We start from the raw sequence: 21,377 nt of genomic DNA, 5'->3' as shown, positions 1-21,377 counted from the left end.
TTTTAATGGGTTGAAAAAATGCATTTCTGTTGAAACATCACTTTTTTTCAAATAGTTTATAAGCATAGGCACTAAAAGTATGATTGATCATCTATATACATATATTTGTGATAACTCTATTCTTCATCTGTACTGTGAAGGTATTTAGACAGTGGAGAGTTGATATTTCTAAAGACCACTGAGTTTCTATTTCCTCTGTACTTCTAGACATTGTCATTTTGCAGGGAATTACTGTCAGCCTGCACATAACCAACTACACAGTACACAACCATTCTTACAGATTGTCAAATGGCAGTTGAAGTTGTATGCCGTTTGGAATGTATTAGCCAATATCAGATTCAATTTGTCGAACATTTGAACTCTCTTGAAGTGCAGAAACAAACTGTATAATTACTTTTAATGAGTGCAGGTGCAGTGGAACGAAAATAAGTAAAAGGGGAAATCTGCATTTAACAGTCAGTATCAATTCCATCGGTTTACACAGGTATTTAAGACCTGACTGAACACTCAAAAGAAACACTATCACAATTATGTATTAATGTACACACACCACATTGTAGAATAGGTGTGACTGTCTACCCTGTGCGTGCCTGGTCCTCCCTGTGATTGACAGGCGTGATGGTGGAGAGGTGAAGTGGGTACGGTCAGCAGTACTGCGGCCCTGCGTTGTGACCGGTGTGTTCCCGGGGTGACCGATGCGTTGTGACAGGGCTGGTGTCAGGTGACCAGCTGGCCTGATTGATTGTTTAGCGTCCGCCTCACACCCAGGACCTCCAGCTGTCCCTTCACAGGTTCTTGCCTGCACCACAACACTGACTACACAGAGCAACATGATCCTACTTCCTCTGCTCTCTTAGGACAGACATTTGGAAAAGTCAAGGAAATAGGTGATAATCCGTTCAGTGCTTCTTGCTCAGTTGTACTGTTGCTATTAAACCAAGGTGCAGCTGGAGTTGCATTATTTTTCTCAGATGGTCAGGGTTTAGCCCGTCGTGTAGCCCGTCGTGTAGCCCGTCGTGTCTAGTTGTAGATTTCACCGTTTTAAGTATTGATCCTAGAGATGGGCTGTACGTTGGCTTTGTGTGCCATGTTCAGAACAGAAATGGTTGCTGTCACTTGGGCTCTTTCACAAACTATACATCTAACTAAATGTGATGTGCAACATAGAAATCATGTTACATGCATTTTCTAAGCATTTAGTAATTATTAGGAAGTATTTCCTCAATTACTAAATGCTTAGAAAACATGTTATATACATTTTCTGTGTTGCACAACACATTTAGTTACATGTATAGTTTGTGAGTCCATTAAGCATTATTGATTACTTCCTAATAATTACTTACAACTTACAACCACAGTTTATCTTCCCACCATAGTTTAATGTATACTAACAACAGGGCATCATAATGACAAACTCAATTTTAGCCATAGTTAGAGTGCATCAACAGTGCCTCTCCATAGCTATTAACGTCTTGCTTATACTTTGGAATATGCCATTAGGGATTTGTTTTTCTATCCACAGCTCTAATTCCCTTTGCGTCTCCAACTGGTTTCTAATCTTCTTGTCCGTGGTTGGCCTGGAGTGTAGTGGACCTAGATTTGTCTGCTTCCTCAATTATAGACCGGCTGTGATGGACAGGTGGGGAAATACATGCCTGTTCTCTGCAGTTGGACTGGCAGCTATTTGCATTACGCGCAGCCAGATGTGCGCGTGTGTGAGCTACATTTCCTTTATAACAATAGAGAAACAGGACATTTGCCATTTTAAAATGATGGTTTAATGATTATCTACAATTTCGAAAATAAACTTAGCATTAAAACAAATTGTCCAAGACTAGTCAGAGGGATCTTGTAATTTGGATGTTTTCCCCCATTATTTTATTTCAGTTAAAACATTGTTGTTTTATGAGATTACATATTTATTTGAGTGGTAATTATTTTTTGTCAAGTCATAGTTCAAATATAGGCTAAGGGAATAATGTGATTTCATTCTCTCGTTTTAGAATAATCACAGTATGTTTCATTCTTTAGCTTGGATTCCATTTAATTCAGACTTTATTGCCAATCAACAATGGATGATAAGGCATTTGTTTTAGGGCCATTACAGACTATTCCATCACCGTAAGACAATACAGTAACATAGAGATATGCAGTAGGACATTTAAAGTGAAAGATGTTGAGTCTACTGTATGGAACATTTATAGATATAGATAGACACTGAGTGGACAACATTATGAGCATTACTCTTTCCATGACATAGACTGACCAGGTGAAACTAGGTTAAAGCTATGATCCCTTCTTGATGTCACTTGTTAAATCCACTTCATGAAAGGGAGGAGACAGGTTAAAGAAGGATTTTTATGCTTTGAGACATGGATTGTGTATGTGTGCCATTCAGAGGGTGAATAGGCCAGACAAAATATTTAAGTGCCTTTGAACGGGGTACGGTAGTAGGTCCCAGGCACACCAGTTTGTGCAACGCTGCTGGATTTCTCACTCTCAACAATTTCAAGAATGGTCCACCACCCAAAAGACATTCAACCATTTCGACACAACCACGGGAAGCATTGGAGTCAACATGGACCAGCATCCCTGTGGAACGTTTTTGACACCTTGTAGAGTCCATGCCCTGATGAATTGAGGCTGTTCTGAGTGGAAAAGGGGGGTGCATCTCAATAATAGGAATGTGTTTGTAATGTTTAATATACTGTGTGTGTGTGTATATATATGTGTGTGTGTGTGTGTGTGTGTGTGTGTGTGTGTGTGTGTGTGTGTGTGTGTGTGTGTGTGTGTGTGTGTGTGTGTGTGTGTGTATATATATATGCAATGCTTAAATTATTTTTGGCTGTGATAATCTCAGTATTATATTGAATATTTATGATTCTAACACGATTATACAAATAATGAAAACAAGTCTTTATTCAACCCAAAACTAATATGATATTTATTTAAAACTAAATGTTTCCCTATAAAACATGGGATCAAGTTTATTTTTTCTTGAGAACACTCATTGGTGTATCGCAACCCCCATGTTGTGTGTGTTTGTTCTGAAAATGAAAAGATAAGGAGTTAAAAGTTCACCACATCGTCTTGTTTTCTTTGAGCCCTGCCTATCGCCCAGTTCAACAAGCAACACATTCACCATTCCTTACTCTTATTTAGAAAGTAAATATTGAATTTGAATCGCTCAGTCTTAAAAATAATATTCATTAATGTAGCTGACATTCCTCATATTTTTCCAATTATGATTTCATTGTTTATGAAGAACATGATATGTTGGAAATGTCTTTTTTCTTTATCTTAATAATGTAAATACTGAACTTGCATGTCCTGCAGTAGGAAAAATTGGAAGGATTTGATTTGTCAGACTGTCTGGTAACAACCTCCTTAATATCTGCCAAACTCATTAAATCTCAGGCAGATGTGATGTAGTTCACATCATAGCATGGGAAATGTTTTTTTCTGTCTAGTTTTGGCTGCGTTCTACACTCAAATGCTATCAATTTGGCTTAGCATTGTTCCTAGTTGTGGAAATGGTTTCTTGGAGTATGTGATGGATAGGAAACCTTGAAGGAGTGATTGGGATTTTTCACATTACTGGGTATTATGCTACGCCCCCTTGCCATCTACATTTGTGGCGCTTGGAGTGTTGATTTCAATGGTGATAGAGGTAGCTGGCCGTCCTGCCAGGCCCAGAGCGATGGAGGACGCGTGGCAGGGGGGTCTTGTGGCCAGCGTTCAGGTAGCTGTCACAGCCATCACCTCCAACATTCTCACCCAGGTCATCCTCTTTAATGAACACTGATTCACCAACACAGACAGGACTGGGATAGATGCCTGTTCTCTGACAGAACATCTGTCTGATTTTCTTTATGGCGTTCTCCACTGAGTTGTCCCTTAGAGAAACCCCACTCAGTGAGGAGGAATAGAGTATGTGGGGGAGGACATGAAAGTTTGTTGGATGTTTTGTCCGACTTTGTTCGATCTCACGCAAAACTTCAGATTTGATGAATATCGCATGAGAAATCACCCAGCGAACAGAAAAGCTCAAGGGGGGAACATGCCAAAAAAGGAAATATAATTTTCATCATAATTCTTACAGCATTAATTTCTGTCTCGATCTGGCCATTAGCTGTTGTGATGTGGATTTGGTGGCAGGCTGGTAGGATGTGTGTGTGGGGGGGGGCGCATTTGTCAACTTGGCTCTTCCTCATCGAATCCAGATTGACGGGACATTTCTTCCCATTCTCTTCAAAAGGTTTTCTTCTGAAAATGTCAGACACTTAAAACTATTTGCTTAACAGCATGCCACCTTTCCTTCTAGCTAAATGGAGGAATTAGTGGGAGAGAGCAGGGAGGTTTTCTACAGTGTAGACTGTGTGAGCAGACTGTGTGTGTGTGTGTCTGTGCCAGTGTGGCGTGGGTTGGCTTTCTGTGCTGTTTTTGGAAAGTATGTGAGGGGTAGGGGGCGTGGGGGTCTGTGCCGTGTGTCGCCTGTCTCAACAGGTTATGTTATTCTTGCAGACCCTGGCCATTAACCGAGGGGAGAATCTGAAGATTCTGACAGTGAAGGTCAACATCCCTGACAGGGTGAAGAGCGACTTCTGTAGGTGGTGTCTCAACGTCAGGTCGGTCCCCCCCACACACACACACACACACCAGACACACAGAGCCCTTGAACTTCTCTCCTGTACTTTCCTGCTCCCTTTCTCTGTCTGTGCCCTGTACCAGCCTGTAACGGTGGTGTCAAAACAGTGGTGACCGTTTGCAGTCTGTCCCCCAGGTGTGAAGGGCATATGTGGGAGTCCAGTTCATGTATAATCACACAGTTCATGTTTCTGCGTTGGTTACAGTGGCCCCTTCTAGAGCATCGTTCCCTATAACAGACACGGAAAGTAACTCAAAGCTCCATGCAGTTATTAAATACCTGTGCTTTGTCTTTGAAAGCTCATATAGCCACAGATAAAGTCGAAGTTAGCTTCTTTCTCTTTGTGTAAATAAAATATTTGTAAAATACTATGCATATCATGGCTTAGCAATAATAATTGATAATAATTGTTTTTGTGGAAATGAACCCTCACTCACAAGTTGGATTCAATGCAGTAAAGATCATAGTCATCAATGTGAAAATGCCTCTACATTCACAGCTCAGTGGCTTTTTATGATGTTTGTAAAAATAGTTTTCCAGTCTCTTGTTTCAAAATAGTTAAAATAGATTCCCAAATGGAGAATGTCTTTATATATATATATATATATATATATATATATATATATATATATATATATATATATATATATATATATATATATATATATATATATATATATATATATATATAAAAAAAACATATTTCGACATGTACCGTATGCTGTAGAGCTCTCAAAATATTATTTTAAAGATCTTATGATCATGCTTTTAAATGCATCATATTACACTGTACAATAATATTGACCCTGAAAAGGAGTTTTTCACAGTGAAATAAAATGAAAACACCACAGTAAATGAAACAGCATTATTTTCATAACAGCACATACAATTATTTAGTTTTGAAGTAGACCATAATATGCTATTCTAATTTGTTGATATACAAGAAAACACAAATTGACACATTTTGTTGTTTTAGAAAATGACATTTGAGTGAGATATAGACCAAGGCCCAGTTTATTTTCTCTCTCATGAATGAATTTGTTTTCAATCTGGTAAAAGGTAAGATATATGCATTTTTTTAAACATATTTAATTTCTATATTTCTTGAATTAATTGTTTGAGAATAACATTGTATTATAAATCATATATTATATCTTAAATAAATGCATATCTACCCAGCAATGTGACAAATTCCTACTAAAGGTGTACTTGCTTATCATGGAAAGTGTATCAATTGAATACATTAGTGTTTTTTGTGATTTTAAAATGGTTTGTGAGGAGATATTAATTTTCCACCAACATAAAAAAAAGTACTTTGTTAAATCCTTTTCTTGTAAAATGTTTCTTTCATTCTATTTTTAATATCTGCTTAACTTGTTAGTTTCTTTAAACTATCCAGGCATCCGATTCATAACAATAATAGTGAAAAATATCCCGTTTTAAGTGATGCTGGCGTAAAAATCTCAAACCAAGACTTTATTTAGTCATGGAGCTGTACTGTAACCTATGAGGGCAAGGAATGTGAGAGGACCTGTATTTTACTGAAGCCACACATGTAACCAATCCTTTCCTGATCAAGAGAAAGGTCAAAACAGTGAAAACTTACATTTTCGGTTTACAAGAAAATAAAACATCAGATTCACACCAAAAGGGTTACCGTGCATCCATCCATCCATCCATCCATCCATCCATATATATATATTTTTTGTCAGAAACCAATTTTTGGTTTCTGCTGTAGATGGACACCCAAGGGTTACACTAGAGAGGAGCTGATGAAGATCTTACAAGACGCAGTGGAGGACTCGTACAAAAGACTCTTAATACCCCTGCTCAGCAGAAGCTACAGGTCTGTACTGAACTCTGTGTGTGTGTGTTCCACAAATGAATTTGACTTTACTGTACTGTATTTTAAATAGCCCCTGTCTCTCTCTGTCTGCCAGGACGAAGCTGACGGTTAGTGCGGAGAAGGAGTCCATAGCCATGTTTGTGCGCAACTTGCGCCAGCGTCTGTTGGTGTGTCCTGTGAGAGGCCGTGTCATCATGGGCGTGGACCCAGGGTTCAGACACGGCTGTAAACTGGCCGTCCTCTCCCCTACCAGTAAGAACCCATACTAACATGCCCCTCTTCCACTCTGAGTTTCTGGGTATAGGGGGAAGACTGGTGTTTCAGTCAAAAGACTGCTTCTAGATCAGAGAAAATGTGTTGTCCCAGTAGTTCATTCTATGTGAAAATAAACATCCTAGCATATCTGCAAAGACCAGTTACACATGTCTGGTCTATACTGTAGTGTAGTCTACTAGTCTGTACTACTGGAGGAGCAAGGGCCCTCTCCACCCCACAGAGCTGATGGACATTCCTCCCACCGGGCCTCTGTGGGTGGGGCCCCATGCAGGGCCACGTTTGGGCCCTCCTCCTGGGCAGCTGATGGCCTGGCCACAGTTCAGGCTGCCAGCCCGGCGGGGGTTTGTCAGCTGGCATTCCTGTGTTATGGCATCTGCCCTGCAGCAAACACACGCGAACAGACACGCATCGACACATACACACACTCAGCTTGACCATGACAGGTCTGGGGGTGCGTGGTCACATGACCTCTCATCGGAGCTTTCCAATAGGATCAGTGGTGTCCCATCAGCCTGACAGGAGACGGCAGCAGTTGAGTCGTTCCACCAATTCGGTGCCTTTTGAGAAGTGTAACTTGGTAAAAAATAAACTCTTGATTTCACCTAATTTTAGCATTCTGTCAAAGAGCACGTTCAACTTCATAATAACGCCCCCCCCCCCCCCCCTATATATACTATAGTATGTACATATTAAAGGTGCAATATGCAGAAATCGCTCTGCCATTTCCTGATTGCTAAAATTCTAATAGTTTGCCTAATTTCAGTTTGGGACAAAGCAATGCATAGGGTAGATAATCATTGCACCATCTAAACCACTGAAATATATTTTCAATAACCAAATATATTGGATTTTCAGCTGTTTGAAGCTGGTGTACAAAACTGAGAGTAAACGACTTAACTAAACTTAAGAACGGGAAGCATAGAAATAGCACAAATAAAATAGATCAACTGCTTCTTAGACTTGCTTTCGATGAGAATTCTATGTGAATTTGGTCGGTTCACCCAAAAAGTGCCAAATAAACTAACAGGATTGACTGTAACAGGGTTGACAATTTCATAGTAAATCGGCCATAAATCCCCCTTGTGACGGAGGAATGGAAACTTGTTGTGTGCAACAAGGAGTGGCATGCTTCACAAAAAATATGAAATTGCTATAACATTTCTAGACTCTCTATCTATGGGTAACAGTGTTAACATGTTATGCTCGACCTGTTCCGTTTTCCACCACAAAACACCAGAAAATTGCTAAAAAGAGTTTAACCAGCTCACTTGCTTTTACACTATCATTTAACTATTAGATGTTAAATTTTGGGGAAAAAATATTATAAAATGAATTGTTTCATTATATTAAAACGAGAGTACAGTTCACATAACAGGGTTGATTTTAAAATGAGGGGCATACGTAAATGAATCACTAATGACATGAAATAAATAATTATCTTCAGAAATGACTGTCAAAGCAACAAAATAACTAGGACTTCACAATGATGGTGAAACCTGGAGACAGATTAAGTGGTTTGAAATCTTCCTAGAAGTGACGGAGGGACAAATGTCAAAATGCTGAATGTTGGCACTATAGCAAGCCTTTATTCATATATAAAATCTGAGTTATTGAATTCTCCATGTAGTCTATATTAAAGGACACTTCATTTAATTAAACAGGCTTTTAAAATTCAATATTGGTGCACAATTTCTACTTAAAATATCAAATGGACACAAAAGGCTCTCTTTTCGTGGAACGACCCAGCTCTGTCCGTCCGTCCTTAGAGGCACAGGATTGGACAGATCTGGGGGAGAAGTGCAACAGGAGGAGTATACTCAAAATGGCCTTTTCACACTGCTTAGCTTAGTTTAGCCGCAGCAAGCATAGTTGCTTGAACAGTGCTGAAAGGAAATTATCCAAGCCAACAAAGTAAGTTTGTGTCAGCATACTTGTATGGAAATGGTATTAGTCCATCCATTCCATTTTCTAGGTCCCCCTCGCAAAATATGTTTCTAACCTTGAGTCTTTCCCTTGTTAATTAAAGAATCATCTTCACTTGCTCTTTTTGTCTCTCTTCCTGGGTCAGATCCTGTGATAAAGCTAGTAGGAGCGTTGTCTTTATTCCTCAGTCTTGGTGATACAGAAGCATTTGTCCATCTTACATACTCACCCCTCCTTTCTGTCCCAGGTCAGATATTATTCACAGATGTGGTGTACCTCCATGGTTCAGGGGGGAACAGAGAGGCAGACAAACTGCGCCATCTGATGATCAAATACAGGTACTGCATTTGGTGTGTTAGTTTAAATCAACTGTGGCACATTGTGTAGTGTATATCACTAAGATAAAGAACACTACTTATCAAAATGAAATCAAGAGGTTTTTAAGAGTATTTGAATATTCATAGAAATAGATAAATTAATCCCTTTTTTATTGATAGAACACAATGTTTTTTGGTTTCTTTTTCACACTCTCCGTCAACTCTTTCATACACACAGCTGTAACACGGTGGTTATCGGCAACGGCACAGCCTGTCGAGAGACTGAGGCCTTCTTTGCTGACCTCATCAGCCGACGCTTCTTCCAGCCTCTGGACGTGTCATACTGGTAAGACCAGAGTTGTTACTGTAGACTCCTACTGTATGTCCCCAGGTAAAGTCCTAAGTGTAGACTCCTACTGTATGTGCCCAGGTAAAGTCCTAAGTGTAGACTCCTACTGTAGACTCCTACTGTATGTGCCCAGGTAAAGTCCTAAGTGTAGACTCCTACTGTATGTGCCCAGGTAAAGTCCTAAGTGTAGACTCCTACTGTATGTGTCCAGGTAAAGTCCTAAGTGTAGACTCCTACTGTATGTGCCCAGGTAAAGTCCTAAGTGTAGACTCCTACTGTATGTGTCCAGGTAAAGTCCTAAGTGTAGACTCCTACTGTATGTGTCCAGGTAAAGTCCTAAGTGTAGACTCCTACTGTATGTGCCCAGGTAAAGTCCTAAGTGTAGACTCCTACTGTATGTGCCCAGGTAAAGTCCTAAGTGTAGACTCCTACTGTATGTGTCCAGGTAAAGTCCTAAGTGTAGACTCCTACTGTATGTGCCCAGGTAAAGTCCTAAGTGTAGACTCCTACTGTATGTGTCCAGGTAAAGTCCTAAGTGTAGACTCCTACTGTATGTAGGCTACCTAGGGAACTGAGTCAATGTCACTAAGAGGAGGTGCCTACAGGTTCCTCTCAGCATTCAAAAGACAATTAAAATGTTAAATGTAGGGAGCTTCACTCATCAATAAAATTAACATAGGTAACAAAATAGGGTTAGCATGGGGAAATAGGGCAGGGGAGTGGCTAGGCTAAAGGATATGGGCCTGGAATGGGTAATTCTTGTAGGTTTTAAATGTCATCTGAGCTTTGTTTGAATGCCTCTAATTAAGAGCAAATATCTCTGGCAGTCCATCCGCCTCTGTAACCAGTGCAGCACAATGAAGCACTATCCCATCCAACCCAAATAACGACTAGAGTTCTGATCGTCTCTCTTGCGCCGACGTTTGTTTGTTGACTTTGGGTCAGGACTGGATTGCAGCCCAGAACCACTCAGATGTGGCTGTGTATGGCGGGGGAGGTGGTGGTGGCGCTTTGGGTATTGTGTTCTTCGTCGCTAGCTGCTGCCAGGCCTAGAAACGGTGTCTGCCTCTGCACTTTTAGGCTCGAATTCTATTGTGTGTAAATGGACCTCTACAGCAGCTGTGAGACAAGTGGATCCATTTCACTCACCAGCCCAGAATAAGGTTTACATACAGACTCTCCTACACATATTCAGCCCCTAAGGGCTCACGTGACTCTCATGAAAGCCAGTGTTTTGTTATTCCCAACTAATGGTCAAAGCTGAAATCTCTGGTTGTTTATTAAGTTTGCTTTAACTTGGTTCTACTGGGACAGTTCTTTTCAAAGCTGGAAAACTGGAACACATCATCGCAGCAAGAGATCCACCTCCAGATAATAGCTGTATTTTGTTCTAAAATGGCTTAGTTGTAACTTGTGACATGTAGGAATGTCTAACTTCCCTTTTATGTGGTGTTGAATGGCTGTCCTGTATTAGCCTCTCCCTCTAGACTAGGCTGTGCTCTGTCTGTGGGTTTCTACTTTTTATCAGACGACCCGGCTTCACAGCTTCACTCTGGTCTCTCTAATACTCTCTCCTCTCCAAAGAATGAGGGTATTTCTATTAAGCAAACATCTAGCCCCACTGTCAGCCATGTCTCTGTCCAAGCCCACTTAAAGTCAATCATTGAGTAGTTAGTTTAGGCTCTGTCCCATGTTGGAGCAGACAGGGTCGAGGGTTCTGTTGGTACTACAAGGTGACTGTAGTCTGACCCTGACCAGAGTGGGTCCAAACAGTGTTTCTGGAACCCTCCACAGTCTTAGATGTGTGAAAGAATCACGTCCCTGTTGGAGTGAGGCAGAGACATGTCCCTGTTGGAGTGAGGCAGAGACATGTCCCTGTTGGAGTGAGGCAGAGACATGTCCCTGTTGGAGTGAGGCAGAGACATGTCCCTGTTGGAGTGAGGCAGAGACATGTCCCTGTTGGAGTGAGGCAGAGACATGTCCCTGTTGGAGTGAGGCAGAGACATGTCCCTGTTGGAGTGAGGCAGAGACATGTCCCTGTTGGAGTGAGGCAGAGACATGTCCCTGTTGGAGTGAGGCAGAGACATGTCCCTGCTGGAGTGAGGCAGAGACACTTTGTTTCTCTCCAGATATTTCCCAGGATTTCGCTCTTAACAGCTTGATCAAATCAATTCCCCCCAAAATGCTTAAAATAGTTCCAGCCTCCTGGATTTCCAGAGTTCCATTCCTTGAGGAGGGCTGTGGTTTTCCCTTTTTATGGTATTGTAATTTGAAGTCAAGGGAAGGATCATTAGTGATGAGGAATTACCTTTTTAGCACTGGTGACTCCACCTCTCACGAGGATTTTGGTCTTGCTGAGCGACCCCTGGTTGACCCGGGCAACCGCCAAGTCCTCTTGATGATGATGATGAGCCAGATTGGCGGTCGACACATCAGAAGACCAGGATGCTGGGTTGCTCGCTTTGACCGCACCTGACCAACAACAGTCATGCCAACCACAAAGTTCATTTTGGTGGGGAGTTGACTGTCAGGCAGCGTGGCTCAGTGAATCTCCTCACTGACGTGGCGAGACACTCTCTACGCCTCTGTGCATCCTGTGGGTGAAAAATTAGAACGCAGAGTCTTAAATCAAAGGCCTCTCGGCACTCCAACCAAGGCCAGACTTCCACACAGTTTATTTAATCTCCTCATGATAAATGTGGCCCATCCGTAACACTGTGGCGAGAGCTGCTCTGTTCCTCGCTTTCCCCTCAGACTGTTTTAGCAACTGGAAACAGTTCTCTCCTTATAGTGATTTTTATTTTGGGCGAATCTATGCAATTATTCTTCGTATTTCGCTGTGAAGAAAGGCTCGACCGGAGCCTCTCGCTAAGTGAATTTCCTCAGAACTGCTCTGAATGGAAAAAACATATGTGTCTTGTACATAAGCTTGCAACTAGATATTACATATTCTTACTCCAAAAAAGCTAGAGTCTGTAAATCCCAGATTTCTTGTAACCAAATGTCTTGGAGATGATTGAGTTGAACAAGCATTATAGTGAATAACGTCATGGATGAGTATCGTATACTTATTTTGATTGTATTATACAATATCATATGATACTATTCTTCCGTTAAGTGGTAACTTATGTTGAATGCCTGTGTGAACTTGAGAAGTTATGTAAAAACAATTGTGTGTGTTTCTGTGCTCTCTCTTGCTCTGGCTCAGCCCAGGAACACACACTTCAACCACTTCTCCTGCGCGCCAATCTAATTAAAGAGGCAGCCTCATCCGTACCATCTGCTATCTGTCTCCCTGTGCCACAGCTTGATCAGAACCCCTTGAGGTGCATCCCCCACCCCTCTGTGCTCACCACCATGCCTATCCCCACGTCCCCCCCAGCCTTCCTCCCCTCTGCCCTTCCGCCTGGCTGCTCCTGTGGAATGACAGCCAGCGCCAGCAGCCGGCACACTGAAATGAGCCTCCGGGACTCTCCTACCCTGGCCACGGCAACCCGGGCTCTCTGGGGCCTGCTGCATCACTCCGTGTGTGTGACTGGGTCTTGGTGGACTGGAGGTGTAGGGGAGAGTGGGTGGAGGGAGGTGTCTGCCTGTTGAGTGAGTCTTTAGATGTACTCATGTTAATAAGGCAGTCATCTCCTGTCTTCACCTGCTAACCTGCTCCCTGAAGTTGAGGAGTATAGCCTTTTCAGACTGCAGTTGAGCTTATCTTTGTGTTGTGTAGAGCTAGGACCATCAACTGAAAATGATCCACACTGATCATAACGATCAGTTAACGAAGGCATTTTGCCTATGATAAAGTAGCCTATGATAAAGTAGCCTATGATAAAGTAGCCTATGATAAAGAAATGAAATAAGTTTATTAATATGGGTGATTGTTAATGGGACAATTGATGGCTACAACCATCAAACTAGTGGTAGTTTAAATGATAAAAAAACATTAATGTTATAAATGTTATACATTAATGTTATAAATGTGTAATTATATTTAGCGCTAACACATCAATTCAGGCAATTTATTGCGATAGATTTTTGTCCATATTGCTCAGCTATAGTGTGGTGTTTCACTCTGACTTAAGCCTGCACTTAAACTGCTAAGGGCTTGTAAGTAAGCATTTCACTAAGGTCTACACCTGTTGTATTCGGTGCATGTGACAAATACCATTTGATTTTAAACCTTTTTTCTACTGTGTGCGTGTGTCCGTCTGTTGGGGAGGTGTGTGTGTGTGTGTGTGTGTGTGTGTGTGTGTGTGTGTGTGTGTGTGTGTGTGTGTGTGTGTGTGTGTGTGTGTGTGTAGGGAAGATGAGTGTGTATGTAGGGCAATTGTGTCCAGGAGGCAGTGGGTCCTGGGCAGGGGTAGAGGTCACGGGTAAAACCTCCAGCCTGGACACAGATGTGAGTCTCTGGATTCCTGTGTGTCTGTCCACACTATTCCTGATGTTCACCAGATCTCCAGGGAAACCTTTCCTACTAGTGCTGGGAGATATGGACAAAAATCCATATCATGATAATTTTACTGAATTACATTCATGTGCACCAGTTATTTTTAAAAATATTATCCTCACAACTACTGCTGCATGGAGTGTTGTAGCTATCAATTGTCCCGTAAGCAATGCACCATATTCACAGTACTACTTCATTTCAAACTTTACATTCCTTTAGTAAATGCTACTTATCGTTATTATCGATATCTTGAAAATTCTGGGGAGTTGCAGCGGTGAGACAAGATCGAAATTGAGGAGAAAAGGGGGGTAAAATACAAAAAATCTATCCACAATAAATCTGAGCTCTATTTCCTGCCGTACAACATTCCTGTTGGGTAACCAAAGACTGTGATGTACAAGAGGTTTTAGGATACCTTACTACCCTTTCACCTCTATTCCCCTTCCTCTACTACAGTTACTCATTCAAGCAATGAGAACAAAGGAATAATAATCAAGTGAAGAAAATAGTATATTTTGATTTAAATAATTTAATTTGAAATTGTATAGCCAAGTGAAGAAGAAAATGTCATACTTTATATAGTTTTATCCATTCAATTAGTCCACTCCTGGGATTGTATATTTGTCTTTAATAACAGTGATCTGACATCATGTAGCTTTTGGCTGTACGGTAAAGACTACTTTATTACTTCCAGTCCCATTCTAGAGCTTCATTACTGGTTGAATTCTAACTTCAGATCCATGTGCGTAACTCGAGCAAGACTGTCATTGACATAAAAAAAACATGGCTGTGGTTGGCTGTATTTCAAGGTAGTTGTGCCATCTTTAGATGGCTCAGATAGAGTTGAGCCTCCCTCTCTGACCATGAATGGAGTCCTTGTCATTGTGCCAAGTCTCTCTCTACAGCTCCTGTCTTTGCTCTTGTGCGTCTCTTTGCACTGTATCTCTCTCTGACTCGCTCTCTCTTTGAATTAGCTTCAATATAGGCACAGTAGCCTATATGGCAGAGGAAGGCACGTTATATGTACCATAACTATAGAGGAGTTGGTGTGGTGGCTTGGCTTCATTGAGTCTGACATATCAGCTGTGGGATTCTCCTCCCACACTATGGCCTGTGTGCAGCCTGCTGCTGCCACCACGGCTCTTCACTCTGATCCCTCACCCCTGTCCTGTCTGCCAGCCCACCTCTGCCTCTGATCCCTGCCCCCTGTCCTGTCTGACAGCCCTCCTCTGCCTCTGATCCCTGCCCCTCACCCCTGTCCTGTCTGACAGCCCTCCTCTGCCTCTAATCCCTGCCCCTCACCCCTGTCCTGTCTGACAGCCCTCCTCTGCCTCTGATCCCTGCCCCTCACCCCTGTCCTGTCTGACAGCCCTCCTCTGTCTCTGATCCCTGCCCCTCACCCCTGTCCTCTCTGACAGCCCTCCTCTGCCTCTGATCCCTGCCCCTCACCCCTGTCCTGTCTGACAGCCCTCCTCTGTCTCTGATCCCTGCCCCTCACCCCTGTCCTGTCTGACAGCCCTCCTCTGTCTCTGATCCCTGCCCCTCACCCCTGTCCTGTCTGCCAGTCCTGCTCTGCCTCTGATCCCTGCCCCTCACCCCTGTCCTGTCTGCCAGCCCACCTCTGCCTCTGATCCCTGCCCCCTGTCCTGTCTGACAACCCTCCTCTGCCTCTGATCCCTGCCTCTCACCCCTGTCCTGTCTGACAGCCCACCTCTACCTCTGATCCCTGCCTCTCACCCCTGTCCTGTCTGACAGCCCACCTCTGCCTCTGATCCTTGCCCCCTGTCCTGTCTGACAGCCCACCTCTACCTCTGATCCCTGCCTCTCACCCCTGTCCTGTCTGACAGCCCACCTCTACCTCTGATCCTTGCCCCCTGTCCTGTCTGACAGCCCACCTCTGCCTCTGATCTTTCACTAGTCTAATTATCCCACAGAGTGGAGTGGAGTAGGGCGGTTACCGTGGCCGTATTACCACCACAACTGCAGTCAAATTCCACATGAACATTTAGTCACAGTAATTAGGCTTCTCCAAGCTTTGATGCTGCTGCTGGTCATTAGTAGCCTACCAAACTTGCTAACTGCCTGATACTCAGCACTCTAATCAGACTGACATCAATGCAAATGTTATCAAAAATCTAATCAAACACTTCACGAGAGCCCATGTTGCACAACATTTCTATAGGCTATTCAATTGCATGAGGAAACAGAGTGGTGGCCTCCTTTTAAAAAGAGGAGGATCCCATCAGCTTTCTATAGGCTACTAATTTTTTCTCATAATATTAAGCACATTGCTTCTCTTACAACGGGAGTAAAACCTACCTGGCTGGCATGAAAATAAACCATGGGGAATAGCAGCCTCCGTTCGCTGTTTAAGTGCATAGATGATATGTATTTTTTTCTCCCCTTCCCTTGTTTCGAGACAGGTGCATGATAATGGTCCATTCTAAATAAATACAATTTCACACACATATATTATTTAGTGTATGTAAAGACTAGATTAAATCCAGAATAGTCTGATGGGTGTCTATTAGCCTATCAGTTGTGAATTATATATTATCACTTGTGAATAATGCCTAGCTTGCGACTTTTTCAAATCAGTCGCACACCTCATGTAGCCTAGCCCACAGCTAAAGTGGCCAAAAAACTTCTTAAAATAAAGCACATTATTCCACTTTACAAGGGGTGTAGAGCCTAACTGGTGTACATAAGCAGCATGTGAGTTTCAAGTTTGGGCAAGATCATTTACACCATAAAAATGCACCTTTTATCATAAAAGCATTACATTTCATAATCACGTGTTTTCCCGCTAATGAAACATTTGTGCTTATAGCCTACTGCCGTGTGCGCATTGATGTGCTTATAGCCTACTGCCGTGTGCGCATTGATGTGCTTATAGCCTACTGCCGTGTGCGCATTGATGTGCTTATAGCCTACTGCCGTGTGCGCATTGATGTGCTTATAGCCTACTGCCGTGTGCGCATTGATGTGCTTATAGCCTACTGCCGTGTGCGCATTGATGTGCTTATAATGTGAAGAAATAGTCTAGTGTATCAACATTTTAAGATAAATGTTCTGAGCTGTATGTCAGCCTTATTTCCCCCCAAAAAAAGAAAAAAAAACGTTTTTTGATGCTGGTGGTTGTATTCATTTGGGATGTATCACATTCCACAACTGTCCCAGATTATGTTTTGAATATGTATTTCTAGGGAGAATAAAATAGGTCAACTTTTGTGCTATGGGGGATAGTAGATTGACATAGGCTAGTGCTTTTGCTGTTCTCATCTTGTTGGCTGACAAAAAGTACAGTTCTTCCCATAGCTTCTATATGCGCCTAGGAATTGCATAAGGACACACACAGTTGCATCCCCAATGTGTCTCTTCAATTGTAGCCTGTGAGAAAGACCCGATCACGGAGCACGCAGCCGGGAGAAGGAAATTATAATTATTATATTCAGCCCAAGGACATAATGGCCACTGGCTGCAAAAGGCATGGATGTTTTTAGGGGGCATTACAGCCACACAAAGGGGGTGTCGCTGGGAAATTTTTACATTTACATTTAAGTCATTTCGCAGACGCTCTTATCCAGAGCGACTTACAAATTGGTGCATTCACCTTATGACATCCAGTGGAACAGCCACTTTACAATAGTGCATCTAAATCTTTTAAGGGGGGTGAGAAGGATTACTTTATCCTATCCTAGGTATTCCTTAAAGAGGTGGGGTTTCAGGTGTCTCCGGAAGGTGGTGATTGACTCCGCTGTCCTGGCGTCGTGAGGGAGTTTGTTCCACCATTGGGGGGCCAGAGCAGCGAACAGTTTTGACTGGGCTGAGCGGGAACTGTACTCCCTCAGTGGTAGGGAGGCGAGCAGGCCAGAGGTGGATGAACGCAGTGCCCTTGTTTGGGTGTAGGGCCTGATCAGAGCCTGGAGGTACTGAGGTGCCGTTCCCCTCACAGCTCCGTAGGCAAGCACCATGGTCTTGTAGCGGATGGGAGCTTCAACTGGAAGCCAGTGGAGAGAGCGGAGGAGCGGGGTGACGTGAGAGAACTTGGGAAGGTTGAACACCAGACGGGCTGCGGCGTTCTGGATGAGTTGTAGGGGTTTAATGGCACAGGCAGGGAGCCCAGCCAACAGCGAGTTGCAGTAATCCAGCCAGCAGCGAGTTGCAGTAATCCAGACGGGAGATGACAAGTGCCTCGATTAGGACCTGCGCCGCTTCCTGTGTGAGGCAGGGTCGTACTCTGCGGATGTTGTAGAGCATGAACCTACAGGAACGGGCCACCGCCTTGATGTTAGTTGAGAACGACAGGGTGTTGTCCAGGATCACGCCTAGGTTCATAGCGCTCTGGGAGGAGGACACAATGGAGTTGTCAACCATGATGGCGAGATCATGGAACGGGCAGTCCTTCCCCGGGAGGAAGAGCAGCTCCGTCTTGCCGAGGTTCAGCTTGAGGTGGTGATCCGTCATCCACACTGATATGTCTGCCAGACATGCAGAGATGCGATTCGCCACCTGGTCATCAGAAGGGGGAAAGGAGAAGATTAATTGTGTGTCGTCTGCATAGCAATGATAGGAGAGACCATGTGAGGTTATGACAGAGCCAAGTGACTTGGTGTATAGCGAGAATAGGAGAGGGCCTAGAACAGAGCCCTGGGGGACACCAGTGGTGAGAGCGCGTGGTGAGGAGACAGATTCTCGCCACGCCACCTGGTAGGAGCGACCTGTCAGGTAGGACGCAATCCAAGCGTGGGCCGCGCCGGAGATGCCCAACTCGGAGAGGGTGGAGAGGAGGATCTGATGGTTCACAGTATCGAAGGCAGCCGATAGGTCTAGAAGGATGAGAGCAGAGGAGAGAGAGTTAGCTTTAGCAGTGCGGAGCGCCTCCGTGATACAGAGAAGAGCAGTCTCAGTTGAATGACTAGTCTTGAAACCTGACTGATTTGGATCAAGAAGGTCATTCTGAGAGAGATAGCGGGAGAGCTGGCCAAGGACGGCACGTTCAAGAGTTTTGGAGAGAAAAGAAAGAAGGGATACTGGTCTGTAATTGTTGACATCGGAGGGATCGAGTGTAGGTTTTTTCAGAAGGGGTGCAACTCTCGCTCTCTTGAAGACGGAAGGGACGTAGCCAGTGGTCAGGGATGAGTTGATGAGCGAGGTGAGGTAAGGGAGAAGGTCTCCGGAAATGGTCTGGAGAAGAGAGGAGGGGATGGGGTCAAGCGGGCAGGTTGTTGGGCGGCCGGCCGTCACAAGACGTGAGATTTCATCTGGAGAGGGGAGAAAGAGGTCAGAGCACAGGGTAGGGCAGTGTGAGCAGAACCAGCGGTGTCGTTTGACTTAGCAAACGAGGATCGGATGTCGTCGACCTTCTTTTCAAAATGGTTGACGAAGTCATCTGCAGAGAGGGAGGAGGGGGGGGGAGGATTTAGGAGGGAGGAGAAGGTGGCAAAGAGCTTCCTAGGGTTAGAGGCAGATGCTTGGAATTTAGAGTGGTAGAAAGTGGCTTTAGCAGCAGAGACAGAAGAGGAAAATGTAGAGGGGAGGGAGTGAAAGGATGCCAGGTCCGCAGGGAGGCGAGTTTTCCTCTATTTCCGCTCGGCTGCCCGGAGCCCTGTTCTGTGAGCTCGCAATGAGTCGTCGAGCCACGGAGCGGGAGGGGAGGACCGAGCCGGCCTGGAGGATAGGGGGCATAGAGAGTCAAAGGATGCAGAAAGGGAGGAGAGGAGGGTTGAGGAGGCAGAATCAGGAGATAGGTTGGAGAAGGTTTGAGCAGAGGGAAGAGATGATAGGATGGAAGAGGAGAGAGTAGCGGGGGAGAGAGCGAAGTTTGGGACGGTGCGATACCATCCGAGTAGGGGCAGTGTGGGAAGTGTTGGATGAGAGCGAGAGGGAAAAGGATACAAGGTAGTGGTCGGAGACTTGGAGGGGAGTTGCAATGAGGTTAGTGGAAGAACAGCATCTAGTAAAGATGAGGTCGAGCGTATTGCCTGCCTTGTGAGTAGGGGGGGAAGGTGAGAGGGTGAGGTCAAAAGAGGAGAGGAGTGGAAAGAAGGAGGCAGAGAGGAATGAGTCAAAGGTAGACGTGGGGAGGTTAAAGTCGCCCAGAACTGTGAGAGATGAGCCGTCCTCAGGAAAGGAGCTTATTAAGGCATCAAGCTCATTGATGAACTCTCCGAGGGAACCTGGAGGGCGATAAATGATAAGGATGTTAAGCTTGAAAGGGCTGGTAACTGTGATAGCATGGAATTCAAAGGAGGCGATAGACAGATGGGTAAGGGGAGAGAGAGAATGACCACTTGGGAGAGATGAGGATCCCGGTGCCACCACCCCGCTGACCAGAAGCTCTCGGGGTGTGCGAGAACACGTGGGCGGACGAAGAGAGAGCAGTGGGAGTAGCAGTGTTATCTGTGGTGATCCATGTTTCCGTCAGTGCCAAGAAGTCGAGGGACTGGAGGGAGGCATAGGCTGAGATGAACTCTGCCTTGTTGGCCGCAGATCGGCAGTTCCAGAGGCTACCGGAGACCTGGAACTCCACGTGGGTCGTGCGCGCTGGGACCAATAGATTAGGGTGGCCGCGGCCACGCGGTGTGGAGCGTTTGTATGGTCTGTGCAGAGAGGAGAGAACAGGGATAGACAGACACATAGTTGACAGGCTACAGAAGAGGCTATGCTAATGCAAAGGAGATTGGAATGACAAGTGGACTACACGTCTCGAATGTTCAGAAAGTTAAGCTTACGTAGCAAGAATCTTATTGACTAAAATATTTAAAATGATACAGTACTGCTGAAGTAGGCTAGCTGGCAATGGCTGCGTTGTTGACTTTGTAGGCTAGCTGGCAGTGGCTGCGTTGTTGACACTACACTAATCAAGTCGTTCCATTGAGTGTAATAGTTTCTACAGTGCTGCTTTTTCGGGGGCTAGCTGGCTAGCTAACAGTGTTGTTTACGTTACATTGCGTTAAAAGAACGACAATAGCTGGCTAGCTAACCTAGAAAGTCGCTCTAGACTACACAATTATCTTTGATACAAAGACGGCTATGTAGCTAGCTACGATCAAACAAATCAAACCGTTGTACTGTAATGAAGTGAAGTGAAAATGTGATACTACCTGTGGAGCGAAGCGGAATGCGACCGGGTTGTTCTATTCGGTAGACGTTGGCTAGCTGTTGGCTAGCTAGCAGTGTCTCCTACGTTAAGGACGACAAATAGCTGGCTAGCTAACCTCGCTAAATTAAGATAATCACTCTAAGACTACACACTCTAAACTACACAATTATCTTGGATACGAAGACAGCAAAGACAGCTATGTAGCTAGCTAACACTACACTAATCAAGTCGTTCAGTTACATTTACATGAGTGTAATAGTGCTGCTATTCGGTGGACGTTTGCTAGCTGGCTAGCTGCTGGGCAAATAGCAGTGAAGACTACGTTAGGATGACGAAATACGATAATTACGCAATTATCTTTGATACAAAGACGGCTATGTATCTAGCTAAGAAGAAATTGCTAAGATTAGACAAATCAAACCGTTGTACTATAATGAAATGTAATGAAATGTAATGAAAAAGTTATACT

At 44.0% G+C, this 21,377-nt stretch overlaps 1 protein-coding gene across 4 annotated transcripts in view; it reads left to right on the top strand.

Annotated features, from left to right (window-relative positions):
* Positions 1-21,377, top strand: part of srbd1 (S1 RNA binding domain 1) — a 106,783-nt gene that overhangs the window by 22,249 nt on the left and 63,157 nt on the right. For all 4 annotated transcript variants that reach the window (XM_046357344.1, XM_046357342.1, XM_046357343.1 and 1 more), the window contains exons 10-14: positions 4,525-4,628; positions 6,387-6,494; positions 6,589-6,746; positions 8,941-9,031; positions 9,249-9,356. In XM_046357344.1, the coding sequence (XP_046213300.1) occupies positions 4,525-4,628; positions 6,387-6,494; positions 6,589-6,746; positions 8,941-9,031; positions 9,249-9,356 (569 nt within the window). The remainder of the gene's footprint in view (positions 1-4,524; positions 4,629-6,386; positions 6,495-6,588; positions 6,747-8,940; positions 9,032-9,248; positions 9,357-21,377) is intronic.

Source organism: Oncorhynchus gorbuscha, linkage group LG07 (genome assembly GCF_021184085.1).
Source record: "Oncorhynchus gorbuscha isolate QuinsamMale2020 ecotype Even-year linkage group LG07, OgorEven_v1.0, whole genome shotgun sequence".
Taxonomy (NCBI): domain Eukaryota; kingdom Metazoa; phylum Chordata; class Actinopteri; order Salmoniformes; family Salmonidae; genus Oncorhynchus; species Oncorhynchus gorbuscha.
This window is presented reverse-complemented; position numbering and strand designations above follow the sequence as displayed.